This window comes from Carya illinoinensis, chromosome 6, assembly GCF_018687715.1.
Source record: "Carya illinoinensis cultivar Pawnee chromosome 6, C.illinoinensisPawnee_v1, whole genome shotgun sequence".
NCBI classification, from domain to species: domain Eukaryota; kingdom Viridiplantae; phylum Streptophyta; class Magnoliopsida; order Fagales; family Juglandaceae; genus Carya; species Carya illinoinensis.
In genome coordinates, this window is record NC_056757.1 from 36834162 (window position 1) to 36848934 (window position 14773).

The 14773-nt window shown below is 37.1% G+C and overlaps 3 protein-coding genes across 4 annotated transcripts; 2 read left to right on the forward strand and 1 right to left on the reverse strand.

The window, feature by feature from the left end:
* Positions 1–3527: 3527 nt before the first annotated feature.
* LOC122312953 (glucuronoxylan 4-O-methyltransferase 1-like) lies at positions 3528–5028 on the reverse strand. Its single transcript, XM_043127628.1, has one exon. The coding sequence runs from the start codon at positions 4753–4755 to the stop codon at positions 3877–3879; it is 879 nt and encodes a 292-aa protein (XP_042983562.1). The 5' UTR covers positions 4756–5028; the 3' UTR covers positions 3528–3876.
* A 3501-nt stretch (positions 5029–8529) lies between these two features.
* LOC122314013 lies at positions 8530–11783 on the forward strand. 2 transcript variants are annotated; one of them, XM_043129383.1, is made up of 2 exons: positions 8530–8717; positions 10146–11783. In XM_043129383.1, the coding sequence occupies exon 2, from the start codon at positions 10455–10457 to the stop codon at positions 11640–11642; it is 1188 nt and encodes a 395-aa protein (XP_042985317.1). In that variant the 5' UTR covers positions 8530–8717; positions 10146–10454; the 3' UTR covers positions 11643–11783. The 2 variants fall into 2 exon arrangements, with proteins under 2 accessions (XP_042985317.1, XP_042985318.1); XM_043129384.1 differs by having other exon boundaries at positions 10235–11783.
* A 317-nt stretch (positions 11784–12100) lies between these two features.
* On the forward strand, positions 12101–14259 carry LOC122314014 (mitogen-activated protein kinase kinase kinase 18-like). Its single transcript, XM_043129385.1, has 2 exons — positions 12101–12574; positions 12764–14259. Exon 2 carries the CDS (start codon positions 12816–12818, stop codon positions 13986–13988), a length of 1173 nt encoding a protein of 390 aa, XP_042985319.1. The 5' UTR covers positions 12101–12574; positions 12764–12815; the 3' UTR covers positions 13989–14259.
* Positions 14260–14773: the final 514 nt, after the last annotated feature.

Genomic DNA, 14773 nt, shown 5'->3' on the forward strand with positions numbered 1-14773 from the left:
GAAGAGGAAAAACAGTTTCTGTTTTGAGAAAGTTTAACTCTTTGGTGGTCTAAACCTATTCTAATGACTTTGATAATTTTATTGGAGGATCCTAAACATCTTATATACATGTTATATTATTATTTGAAGATATTTGATGTTAGTTTCAAAGATATGAAATTTTATACAAAGAGATATTCAGATAAGCCAAAGTGTGGATATTCTTGGTTAAATTTATGTTTTGGTTAATTTCTAACCATGTGATCTTGAATTAGAAGCTTATATATGTTTTAGGACATCTTTTTAAACCACGTAATGGTTTGGTTTGAATATCATATATTTATAAGTCATAGATCAAAAGATTTATCAAAACTAGTTGAGGAAAAAGTTTCTGTTTTTGGACTAAGTGTAAAACCAAAAACTCCAAATGTTATTTTGTGATTTTGGTGACTTTAGTTTGATGATTTAAAGCATGGTTGATATTAGGATGATATTATGAATATGTTAGAGTAAGATTTGATTTTTGAAATTTTTGGAGATGTTTTGATTTAAGGTCAAAACTTGTGATTCAAGTGCTTGGATTTTTTTACAAAAAAGTTTGGTGTTGATTATTAGCTTTTTCTAAATGGATGTTTTAAGTATGGTTTTGAACTTAGGATTGGAAGATATTTGTTGCAAAATTTTGGTTTAAGCATGTGTTTTGAAGTTGGAAGGAATTGCAATAAAAATAAAGGAAAATGACCTATGGATGTTTCGGCCATAGTGTGTTCTTCATAGTTGTGTTTTGTTTTAATTTTTTCTGAATTGATATTTAAGTTTAGGACAAAATTTACATGAGGAATGTAAATTTTGGAAACTTTTGGAGTTAGTATGCAAAATCCTTAAGTTATGGGTAAAACGGTCATTTTCCCACATGTAGAGAGTAAAATGAAAATTTTACTCTTTAAGTTAGTATTTTCCATATTTCAAATTATTAGTGATTTAGTTCTAACTTTTAGAATCATTAATTACAGTTTCTCGTGATCGCACTTGAAGTTTTATAAGAAACGCGGAGATCGAGGTAAGTTAGTTTTTAACTTACTAGCAGTCTACTGTGTATGTGTGCTAAGTAAAGGAACTACAGTGTATATATGTATGTTATCATATATGTCATGTCATACCAAGTTATCACGTAATTGTCTATTATACAGAATTTATTCTGTCATCAATTTTTATCTGTTACATAATATATTCTGTCATGTATTACTGTACATTACAAGTATGTCATGTTAAATATGTTGTCTATTATATGTTATGCCATGTTACGAAATGTTTCTATTTCAAGTTATGTTCAAATCACGTTATGTTACGTCAGGGCTCCAGTCCTTTCGTTTTCCAATCACGTTTCATCTTGAGTACATTCAGTTTGTGTAGAATACATGGGGCCACAACAACTGTGGAGTATGTATTTACACGTAGAATACATGGGGCAACAACAACTGTGGAGTATGTATTTACACGTAGAATACATGGGGCCACAACAACTGTGGAGTATGTATTTACACGTAGAATACATGGGGCCACAACAACTGTGGAGTATGTATTTTTCATGTTAAGTCAAGTTTGTGTAGAATACATGGGGTCACAACAACTGTGGAGTATGTATTTTTTATGTTAAGTTAAGTTTCAGATCAAGTTCATGTCAAGTCAAGTTCAGTTCATGTTTCAATTTAAGTTATGTCAATTATGCTATGTTGTACGCCAAGTTATGCTTTAATTACTTATGAATTTGATTATGCATTTATGCTTTTACTGTCATGCATGCATCATTAGCTTGTGTGGAAGTTTTTTTGTTAATTTACTGAGATTTGTAATCAAATCTCACTTTGATAGTCTCAACTACCATTCCCCCCGAATGGTAGATCTTGTTACAGGACCTGAAGGAGAATCAGGAACTGATCAACTAGACACAGTTGACTAAGCGACGGTGCGGCGTCAATGTTAATATAGTAGTTAACATAAATTACTACTTGTACAATGGAGTTGCATCTTTAGTACTTTTTGGATCATAACCATTTTGGACTAGTGTTGTGATCTATTCAATGGGTTTTTATGTATGAAGTATGTTTTAAGCATTTGAGATATTTTCAATTTGGTGCATAGTATTGCTAAAAAAAAAATTATCCGCTGCGAATATTGCATAATGTTAGATGCATGTTAGGAACATTGCATCTTATATGTCATGAACGGGGGCAGGTAACCTTGTGTTGCATGTCGTGACGCTTCAAATGTCCGTCCGATCCCAAACGGAATTTAGGGGCGTCACATTCAGTATTTTTCCTTTACTCGACTTGACCTATCATTCGCAGTCAACAAAGTGTGTCAATTTATGCACTACCCTTGTGCCTCTCATTGGCAAGCTGTCAAGCGTATTTTGCGCTACCTTCGTTTTACACCTAATTTTGGCCTCTATTTTTCATTGTCTTCTTCCTTCAAACTTATTGCTTTCTCGGATGCTAACTGGGCGGGGTGTCCAAATGACTGCAAATCCACTAGTGGTTTTTGCGTATATTTTGGCTCACACTTTATTTCTTAGGGTTTTAAAAAGTAGCCCACTATTGCTCGTTCTTCAATAGAAGCTGCGTACAAGGTTGTGGCTAACACCACCTATGAAATTCTTTGGATTCAGTCACTGTTAAAAAGAATTAACCATTTCTTTAATTGATCCACCAACCTTATGGTGTGACAATTTAGGTGCCACTTATTTGTCAATAAATCCTGTGTTACATTCAAGAACTAAACATGTTGAGCTTGACTTCCATTTTGTAAGTAAAAGAGTTGCAACTAAGACACTCAGAGTTGCATTTGCTTCAAGCAAGGATCAAGTGGCTGACATCCTCACCAAGCCACTATCTCCAAATCGATTCAACTTGCTTCGCTCATCCTTGACTAACTTCCTTGTGCCACTTGAATCGAGAGGGACTATTGAAGCATCAGACTCTTCAGAATTAAAAAAAGGCTATGCCCACACCACGTCAACACACAAAGTTGCCTTTGGACAGAAATAACAAATTCTCAATCACAGAATACTCTGGAATTGTTATGCACAACAAAAAATTGATGAAGTGTACAATGGAGATTTAATCTTGTAATTGTTTGTTATAATTTGGGTATGTACTGTTGGCTAATAATAGCTCACTTTATGAGCATCATTATATGAAGGAAAGAATATATACAAAATATTCTACAAAATATAATAAATAATTTAATTTTTTCAAATCTCAATACAAAATTAATATTAAAAAATTATATTATACTAACATTTTATTCATTACTATTTAAAACATCACATCTCATCTCATATGTATAACCAAACGAGGCATAAAAGTTTTTATCTTCTCCTTGACGTTCTGTTGAGCACATTCCGTGTCTTCTTCTTTATTTCATTGGGTACTCACCTTCGTGGCGGGACTGAAGGTTTTGAATCGTATAAGTGTTAGCATTTGTGATGCGTGTTGATGTTATTGCTTACGAGGGAGGGGGAAAATAAAAGAAAGAAAGGAAGTGGAAAAAATTAACTAAAATATTGAAGACGGAAAGCTAGTAAATTTTCTATATATGCTAGAAACTAGATTTTGGTGCATGCCCCTTGAGAATCATGTACCCCCATCTTCTCTTATTGTGGCTTCACAAATTTTAATAAAATGATGAAAGTGGACATGATCAGGACCCAAAAAAAAGACGAGAGAATAGAAGTGTATATATCCGAAAGGTTTTCCATAGTTCGACCCGATTGCATAGGAAACCCGTCTCTTCCAATTTGTGCTTGAAACATATTCGATCTGCCAAAAAAGGATACTCAAATGTCCGGAAATGGGACCAACAATATGGCACATGTAAATAACACACGGGGAAGGATTATTCTGGGCAAAACGGCCTCTCCAAGCCATCTCTGTGGCTGGGAATAGAGAAGTGCCTTAACCTGCCTACTTGTTTCCTCATGTACCCATCGCAGAGAAATGCCTTGGAGAACTTATCCTCCACCTCCCTATTCACATCATGCACAATCACATCAGTTTGATCCCCATCCACCCTATTCCTCGCCATCATCCCGGCTGTATATATAGCAGCCATCCTACCCGGAGCCTCGTCATAATAACCTGTGGGTGCATCAACCATAATCAGATCCCATTTTGTTTCATAAACTTCAGTAGGCAAACCTTTCAGGGCGAGTTGACAGATTGAGTATCTTGGATCCCCAAGTGCTGTGCACTCAGGTCCCTTGCCAACATCGATGAGATGATTCGCCTGGTTCGCCTTGCTATCGTACGTCATATGATACGACTCCAGCGTGGGAAACCGGCGTCTGATTTGCTGTATCCACGCCTCGTCTTCCTCGATGAAAATTGTACGGCCACCATAGTTGAGTTCTGCCCACATTAGGCTATCATGGCCTAGGCCAAAGACTAAGAAATTGCATGGTGATTTATTTTCTAAAATTCTTGCTGTCACTGAGATCTCTTTGAATGTTTGTTGCGGGGTGATGGTTGAGGTTGAGTAGTGAATGAGTACTTGGGCTAGGGTGGGTGGGATCTTGGTGCAAGTTGAGCACCCTGTTGCCGTTGCATATTTGGTAACACGACTTGAAACATTAGAAATGAAATTTGATGAAATGAGGGACTCGCTTTGGTTGGAAGTTGGGAAACCTGATCTTAGCAGAAAGAAGAGGAAGAAAGCAATAAATACACCGAGAAGCAGGAACTTAAGGTTGGCGAATGGATGGGATTTAGGCCTCATTTTTATTTATGGTTGTTTTAAATGATAAGGTGGGGAGAGAGATAGAAGGAGAAACTAAGAACTTGTGTTTGCTGTATCTGATTTTGGAAGTGGAGGAAAGGATAGGCTATGGAGCTCTGGGGACTAGCGCTGGCTGCGGAATGAACATTGAACATGGAGTTGTATTTCAATTTTGAGTAGGAGGAAGATCGTGGAGGTTGAAATGAGGAGGAGAGAGGCGAAGGTAGTGCGATTATACGTACTGTGATGCTTGGGCATGAAGGGAATTAGGAGCAATATTAATCGATGAAGACAAGAGAGCTGCTTAAAATTCTGCATGAAGCAAAACTGTGGTTGGTAAATCAGCAAGTTAGGTGGATCGATCGAGTTCGATCTGCTTACGGTTCTTTATCTGCAATTTGTTGGTTAATCAATTGCTCAGTTCTGTTTAAATTTGGAGAAGCCTGCGTAGACATTAACTCAGGCTTATGTATTCAATATTGTTATATATGACATGATCATGTTCTGGCGAAGCTTATATATATATATATATATATGCAGAAACGAGCAGCTTGGATGGCCATCAAGTTAAGGCAACGTCCATGATTTTTCAAGTAAGACAGCATGCATCCTGTCTTGGATCGAGTACATATATATATATATAAATATATATATATATATATATATATATATATATATATCACCGTCCCTTTTTTTAGTTCCCTTAATTTTCCATTTCCTACGCGCGAGAAATAGTTAATAGTACATGAATTCATCAGAGAAAAAAATATAAAAACTCTGATTTATGTGTGGTAATTACTACAACTGAAAAGTGAAGCATCTCTTATAATTAGTATTACATGCGCGCGCACGTACGTACATACATACATACACACACATATATATATATACTAGGTCAAAGTAACGTGCAGAGCACGTTTGTCTAGTTGAATTAAACAGTTATTTTACAAAAGTAATATGTTTTTTTATAAAACTTGTAAAAATAGTTGATGGCATATATAGCTTAGAAGACATTGCTTCAATTTTTATACAAGTAATATAGTTAGTAGAATATTACAAATGAACTTTAACTAACAAATTAATTACCATGATCAGTATTTTAATTCTTGCCAGCACACGTGCAGCAAGAATTTATTGGAAAACCATTAGAGAAAATATACAATTTCTAACATGCCTGTGATATCCTACATTTTTATGTGTTTTAATTAAATAATTATTTTATTTATTAGTAATATTGGTTCTCTTGTTTTAAATTTAACGTGATTTTCGACGTATTCTTTTACGATTACTAAGTTATAAAATTTATTTTGACGTACTTTCTTGATATTAATTATTGTTTAGTATTTAAATTGCTCTATGTTTTAATTTATTTCATTGTTGGGTTTTTTTTTCTACTTTTTTTGTTTTTTTATTTTATTGGATCTGTATTTTTCAGATAGGGCCCATTTTTAGTGGGTTTTCTCTGTTTTGGGCCAAGTCCTTTCGGCTTTATGTAGCCCAGCCCGTGGGCTTTTTTTCAGCCCAGCCCTCTCTACATAAAACGGCACCGTTTTGGCCATCCCTCAGGGTTTTTCTTCTCCTGCACGCCGCTACCTTCCTTCTTCTTCCTCTTCTCGATTTCGTTTGTTTTCAAGCATGCTGGAGGGCTTTCTCTCCCATTATCTCCTTCTCTTCTTCTTACTCTTGCACCGACAGTATCCCACAGATGGCTTAATTTTTTTTCTTACTCTCCTCCTTTCCCTCTCCTTGCCCAGAAACCAAACCAATAAAAAAGAATATATTTTCAAAACAGAGTCCTTAAAGCTACGAGGGAAATTTTATATTTAGGATCAAGAATATATTTTTAAAGACTTCACGCAACAGGGTTGAATTTTTTATTAACAATAGGTGGGTTTCAAGAACAGAGCATGATCTATACCAAGTGGGTTTATGTAGAAAAAACTGTCGGTGAGTATAAACAAAGAAAAAGAACACTGAATCGCATACATAATCCAACCAAGCTCAATTTGTTTTTTACCTTTTGTATATAATCTATCATGTAAAAGAACACTAAATCGCATACATAATTTACCATGAAAAAACTAAACAAAGAAAAAGAACACTGAATCGCGTACAAATACAAACTGTCAATGAGTACATAATCCAGCCAAGCTCAATTTTTTTTACCTTTTGCTCACAAACTGAATCACATCGGAGTGAATACATAGAGAAGCTGTCGATGAGAGTCCAGCCAAGCTCAATACATAGAAAAGTTGTAATTCCCAGTATGAACCTCCAAATGCACAGACGAGAGAACAAAATGAAAGAAAAGTATCGCACGCTAATATCGACCCCGACAAATTTACAAGATAAACAGCGTTAAGTAAAACAATAAAATAAACGAAAAAACAAGAATTTCTGTTAGTGGCCGTTAGATAGCCACTTTATATATATAAAGATATATATATATATAATGAGCTGCAAGCAATATTTAGAGCTAGGGCTTATTTAAGTACGTCGTCCTTAACATTATCTCGATCCTCAAGGTTTCCTGGCTAGTCCTGCATGGAGGTATCAATGGTCCAGATCAGTATATAGTGGATTGTGTTCTTGTTGGAAATGTAACCCCGAACCACATGAAGCCATTCAAGAGAATTAAACCTAGCTAGAATTAAAAAACAATTTCTTGCTTGGCTAGCAAGGCATGCATGCAGACATGATTATTATTTGTGTGCAATTAATATCCCGTATTTACTATTTAGTCCAGTTACACCGACATAATCCATACGCAGACGGCAGACGGCAGACGGTCAGTGAACGTACGGCCCACAGATGGTGCCATTTTCTTTGAATTCTAGTGATCAAACAAATGATCAAGAACCGAACTATATCTAGAAGCTAGCTAGATAGAAGATAAACTGGATTAAATTAGCATCAGTGGTCCCAGTGGACGTAGTTATGGGACCAGTACTGATGCTAATTTTCAGAGGCTAATTCACCGTCAATAATATCATCGGTCGATATATCCATTGAGGTTAATTATTATTATATTGGAGTATGCATATATATATATATATATATATATAATATGCATGAACTCGAGTATTAATTGGACACCACCACCACTACTACTAGTCCGGTTTATTCACTGCAATTTAACGCTCAAGGACTACACCGCCTCCTCCGTCAAACCTCGTCTTGGATCGCAACTCCCTCCCATTAATTAATTAATTAATTGTTTATCAATAATAATTAGCGTAGCTCACCTGTATTCTGATTAGATCCTGATCCCTATTCACATCTTAATATATATATATATATATACTGAGTGAAGATCCAAATACAGTCGGCTGCATTGACTGGCCATCATGGGATTAAATATTTTTAGTGCTGCGCAGCTAGTTCTTTTAATTTTTATATATATATATATATATATGTGGAAGCCAGATTTTCGTGATGTGTCATGTCGGATAACTTAACGAGACTCTGACGGACAGTTGTAACTGAAAAAATAAAAAATTCAGAGAATCATCAAATCATAATATTAAAAAGAAAAAAAAAACAATTGGTAATTAATCGGGTATTGTCTTTGTATTAACATAAGATAAGACAGACACATGGGAAATAGGGTTCATTCATATATCCAAAAGAAAAATGCTCGCACATTATCGAAATAAACGCCGTCACGAAAACTGCCACGTAGGTTCGAATCAAACGAGGTCCCTAAGTTCCGAACCTACAGGCTCGGAGATACACAGCTGGAGACAGCCTGTTACCAACAAAGTCCCACTCACACCTCTATTCCCCCTAACTACGTTCGCTCTCCCTCTCCCTCTCCCTCTCCCTCTGCTCTCTCTCCCTCTATGTGCGAATAGGGCTTCTCTGATCTCGTTTTGCGATACTTAGTTTATGCGGTTCGAGTTCCTCAGATCAGGATTCTGCCCGCTGTTTGCTCCCCATTGATCTAGGTTTTGCTCATTCCGGTACTGTTTCTAGATTCCAATTCTTTAATTGAGGTTTCTTTCAATATTGTAATCGATGCGTAGCATGCTTTGTTATATGCTTTCTAATGGGTTTCTTGCTGATTTTGTAGCTTACGTGGTTGTCATGCTGACGTATATGAGTTATTTATTTATTTATTATATATCTTAGTTTTGTTTGCTGTCTAAAATGCCTAGATTTGAGTCTGTGGTTTTTGTTTTTATGATGGATGTACTTACGATCTGTTTTGTTACTATGAAGCGGCGGAAAATAGGATGAAATGACGTTAGCTATTTAAGTTTTTCTTACCTTTTTTTTAAAGGCTATTTAATTTTTTCTTTTGGTTTGAAAAAGATGTGATTTTTCTTGGTTTGTATCAGTCAAAAATGTTATTTTTCCATAAAGATGTAGGGGCTGGTTGCAGTCTTGAGAGAAGTTATCCGGAAGTTTATTTCTCTTCCGGACGGCATTTTTAGAAACGTCATTTCCGAAAAGTTTTCATTTGCATGAATTTTACCCAGCCCAACTGTAAAGTTTGTGGAACTGTTAAAAAATGAACTGAAATAGTAATTGAAAAAGTGTTTTACTTTCCCGCATTAGGATAACTATGGACCAGGGCCTTCAGTTTGTAGGGTCTTATTTTGTTGACACAGAGTTCAAGATATATCAAAATTGACGTTATAGGCCATTTGATTTCAATAATATTGTGTAATGGAGGACAAAGTTCAGGTTCCATAGAATCGAGTAGTAATAGAAGGCATTTAGATGAGTGTATTAAAGGTTGATTTTTTATATGATGTTCAGTACACCGTGCTGGGACCAGTTGTTTCTTATCATGCAAAGTTTTGCATTGAACTTGTGCTCTCTTGATAATTTGTTTGGGTAACTAGTAAGTAACGTCGATGCAATGATGTTTTGAAATTCTGTTTTTCACTCGAATCAAGTAGGTTTGGCTGAGATTCTTAATGAAGTAACATTGGTAATTTTGATATTTGGAGGAATCTATACTTCAAACACATGTAAAATCTATTTTCTCATTTTTTTTTTTTTTGTGAACTACAGGAACGTTTAAAACCAACAGTTGCGGAAGAGTGACTATTTTCTGGGCTTGTTTTATTTTTTTCTTGTTTCTGTTTGCTCTCCTATCAATTTATATAAGTTGCATAATTTTATTAAGCCAAACTGGCTATACGGGTGAGGGAAAGTTAGATCTTTTGATTGAAGACTGAAGATCTTGTTATGCTTTTTACGTGGCGTGGAATTCCTTTGTTCTTGCTCTCTGAATTTTTTTCATTCTCATAGTTAGTTGATGTTTTGTCTCGACGACAGATTATTTGTTTTATCTGGCATAAAATTTTTTTGGCAACCTGAGACGTACTACCCTTTTCATTTTCTTTGTTGGCTCATGGTTTATTTTTTATATATTGTAGGTATTTTGATTGGATGATCAACTATAGAGCCCAGAAAAGGCTGTTGACATATTGATATATGATTTTGTTTCTCATATATATGAACTCAGGGTAGGTGCCGCCTGGGTGCCGTTGGCAAGGTTGCTGAACCATCATACTGAGTAATTGATTGTTTATAGTTAATTTGAGGTCAATGAGCATCCTCTGGTATTACTTTGGAAGCTATTTCTATTATTCTCCTTAATTCTGGGAAGGAAGAGTACACTCTACTAGAGGAATATTTTGTATCCATGCTGGCTGAGAGCATGCGTGGAATCTGTGCTTCGGGTAATGCCCCTGACGAGATTTTCTGCCGATGCATTCGGTGTGGTGACAATTTGTCTAGTTTCAGTCTTAATTGTACTTGGTTTGCTATGCATTATTTACTCGGTCTACTTCCGGTCTCGAATTCGTAGCTCAGGTTGTATTCAACTCAGTTACTTTAGTGGTCCTTGGATCATCCGGATTACGTTCATCTTGTTTGCAATTTGGTGGGGTTTTGGTGAGGTGATACGGCTAAGTTTGTTGAGACGTGCTCTTAACTTGAAATGGCAGGAAACTGTTTGCAAAGGCTACATCGTGTCAAATCTGGGGTTTGCAGAACCTTGCCTCTTTCTCACCCTCGTGTTTCTCCTGCGAGCGCCCTTGCAGAAGACACAGTTGAGAATTCTAAGCGGAAGATGGAATGGGAAAACAGCAGGTTATGTTCTTCTATGCTGCCTTCCTATGTTCACACTTCAGCTCTTTGTTATTTTAATTGGACCCCAGTTAAACAAGGATAAGAGTTACCTGAGAAAGCTGCCCCATTATTTTTTGAGTACGGCTGCCGATTCTGGGACGGGAAGAACTGATGATATGGCCCTCTGCACTTACCCCTTACTGAGTACCATATTCCTAGGGATTTTTGCCATGATCCTCACTGCCTACTTGTTTTGGCTTGGAAGTCGGATATTGAAATTGGTCATCAATAAGAGTTTGCAGAAGAGAGTTTACACATTGTTATTCTCCGTTTCAAGTTTCCTACCATTGAGGGTTCTTTTCCTTGGTTTATCTGTTTTGTCTAAACCAGAGCATTTTCTGTTTGAAACTCTTGTTTTGTTGGCTTTTCTAGCCCTTTTATGTTGTGCCGGGCTGTGTATATGCATGCTTGTGTACTACCCAGTTGCAGATTCTTTAGCCCTGGGAAATCTACAGGACATAGAGGCTAGGAGGGTTGATGATGATCATAATGATGGCATCTCTCTTATAGCTAACCAGAGCCATCCTGAAGAAAGCAGTCAAGTTAGTCCAAGTAGAAATTCTGATGCGTCAACAAAGCGGGGATCGATATCTTTCCGGACTTTTGAGAAAGATGGGACTTCAACAGGGGCATTCGTAGAGCTGAGTCTGTTCTCTCATAGTAGGGATGCAACCCCACTAGGATCGCCTCCACATCTTGGCTGGCCAATGCGTGCTTCTGTACAAGTTCCTGCATCCTAAAATCAAGGGAGAGTCTGAGTACTTGGTGAATATCAATTTTGTGTTAAAGAAAAACTGATTGTAAAGGATGTAGCTGAAATAAGGATATTAATTCTTGGTTTGTTTTCTAATTTTAGATATAATGGTTTTGCTTGGGAGGAATTTGTGATCCGTGTTTCTATTTGATCTTTTTTCCATTTCTATAAGAAAAATTTTGGTTCCATTCTTGGTCGGACTTTCTCTTAATAAAGGCCAGTTAGGTCGAAACTTGGTTGGTTCAAATAATGTTTTTCTGCTTTCTTTTCTTTGTTGATGTTTTTTTTTTTCCTTAAAAAAAAATGATAAATAATATTTTAGGTGCTGATAAAAGCTATTTTTTTGAATAATCTGGCTGCTGTTCACGAGATTGGTTTTTATAATTAGTTATCTCCAGCTTAATTAGTTATTATAATTTTGTTCGGGCTTTTATCCCTAATGTATTAAAGAATAGAAAAATATATTAATATTTATTTATAAAGTGACATTATTAAAAAATAGTTATTTCTTGATTTGATTCTTATCAAGTGCGTGTCTGTTACAGAAATAGAGGGCCCACGATGTTTGTATCATTAGTAAAATACAAAATTACTGCTTGTAACACAACCACAAATTAAAACCAACAGGAGACTTTCAGCCAAGTCAGGTTCCAAGACATCCACAAGGATAGGACCACCAACCGTTTCCTTCCCCTAATTAAGCTCCTCTGCTTATTATATAACCCCTACCCCTACCTCCTATCTCCCTCTCTCAAACTTATTCTTCCCAGCAATAGAACACAAGAAGAACACAATACTCTTGTGTTGTGAGGAGATCTCTTTTGCAGTGAGGGCGGTTTTTCCGATTAATGGGGAAAACCGCTCTAATACAAGATTCCCAACCTCATCAAATCATCTATGCTGAAATCTCAAGACTTGGTATTTTTCTTGTTTCTTTAGTGACACCCTATATCCCCCCACAAAAGTTGTTGGCAAATGTCATTGTTTCATACGATTTCACTGCGGCTACTGTAAACAAAATTTGATCAACATGTTATCTTTCTGCTTATGGTAATTTTGAGTCCTCTGTAAATACCCCTCATCATTTCGTTCTACTTCAATTCACAGTGGAAATATTTTCGGTTCTGCATGCATCTTGAAGGACCCGGATTTTCAAATTATGGGCTGGGTTTTGGCGCCGGATTCAGAACTGAAGAGGCAGATTTACACATCCCATTTTTCCATAATAGAAAGAGCAGAAAAGATGGCCAGAGATTGTCAATGTGCTACTCTTCACTCTGATGAATGGGTGCAAGGGAAGTTGGTTGGATCAGGGTCTTTCGGCAATGTCCACCTGGCCATGAGCAAAGCCACTGGTGGACTTTTTGTTGTGAAATCTTCGCAGTCTGAGGCTAGACTGGAGGCATTAGAGAATGAGGCTAGAATCCTCCAGAGTTTGAATTCCAGGTATATTGTCCGGTGTATAGGGATGGATTTCACGAGTGGATCAAATGGTGGACACAAACTCAATGTCTTTATGGAGTACATGGCAGGGGGTAGTTTGTCAGATGTGGCAGAAAAATTTGGTGGGGTGCTAGAAGAAAGGGTGATTAAGTTGTATACAAGAGAGATTCTTCTTGGTATTAAGTATCTTCATGAGAATGGAATCGTGCATTGTGACCTTAAGAGCAAGAATGTGCTTTTAGGTTCATCCGGGGATATCAAATTGGCCGATTTTGGTTGTGCAAAGAGGTTGCAGGGATTTATGGGTAATAGGGGTCTAGCAGCACGTTCAGGGCAATCTATGGGTGGGACTCCATTGTGGACGGCTCCTGAAGTTCTGAGAAATGAAGGGTTGGATTTTGCTTCGGATATTTGGTCACTGGGATGCACGGTGATTGAAATGGCAACCGGCAGGCCTCCTTGGGGTGATGAGTTCTTTAATCCAATGGCTGCAATTCTAAAGATTGCATGCAGCGATGAGACACCTCAGTTTCCGACCCAGTTCTCAAAGGAGGGGTTGGATTTTTTGGCCAAGTGCTTGGACAGAGAGCCCGAAAGAAGGTGGAGAGCTGAGGAGTTGCTTAACCATCCCTTTGTTTCTAGGAATTCAACGAGGACACATACAAGGCAAGAACCAGCATGCTCTCCAGCAAGTATCTTCGACTTTGGGATTTATGATTCAGATGATTCAAAGAGCGGTAATGCAGATGAGTTCCGAAGCAAAAATGCATTCTCACGGTCTCTGTGTTGTTGTGGTGAGAGAAACAAAACAGTAAGAAGAGAGCAGACAGAGAGCGAATCGGCTTCATCGGAGATTTGGATTACCGTTAGATCCCATGCTACCTGTTGAAGTTTGGGCCAGATCATTTGGAGAAAGACGTAGATTTATAGTGAAAGTATAAACTGATTTGAATGTACAGCTCTAATTCTAAAGTAGAGAGAGCTAGGTTGCCAAGTTTGTCAGTTCTTTTCCTAGAGCATTTTAATTTTTTCCTTTGACAGTATCAAGCTTTTGCTTTGGATTTTACGCCCTCGTCAAGTTTCTAATTTTAGCAAAGCTTATGTCCAAACTTTCCCTGAGATTCTAATTGTTGCAATCAAGTCCATGCATTTTGCTCCAAGAGATCTCTCTTTCTCCGTTCCAGCCCGACAGAATTTGCGGTACTGGTGCAGCTAATTTAATTAGTGAAAAGGTAAAATCATCTTTTGCCAATGGCAAATGACAGGTTTGGAACGCATTTAATCAGATAAAGTTAGTATGTGGAAGTTTCGGATGTCATGTCGTTGTTTGTTTGGGTTTGGTTGTCATCTACCCATTCAGTTCCGCTCGAGTTCAGTAACTGACATCCCCTCTTTTTTTTGGGGTTCTAAGTTTCTAACCTCTCCCTTTCCCTACTTAATTTGGAAAAACATCCACAATCAGCCCTACGAGAGGACAGCCCCTAGAACCATGCCCCATGATTTTGGGAGTCGGATAATCTAAATATGAAACAGGTGCAAGCAGAACAAACCTACAACCACCATTCACCCAATCACAACTCTATGCGATAAAGCCTCTGATAATGATTCAAAAGAAGCAATAAAATGAAAATCTAGATGGCCCAAAAAACCTGTGTGAGTCGGCGGCAAAACCTC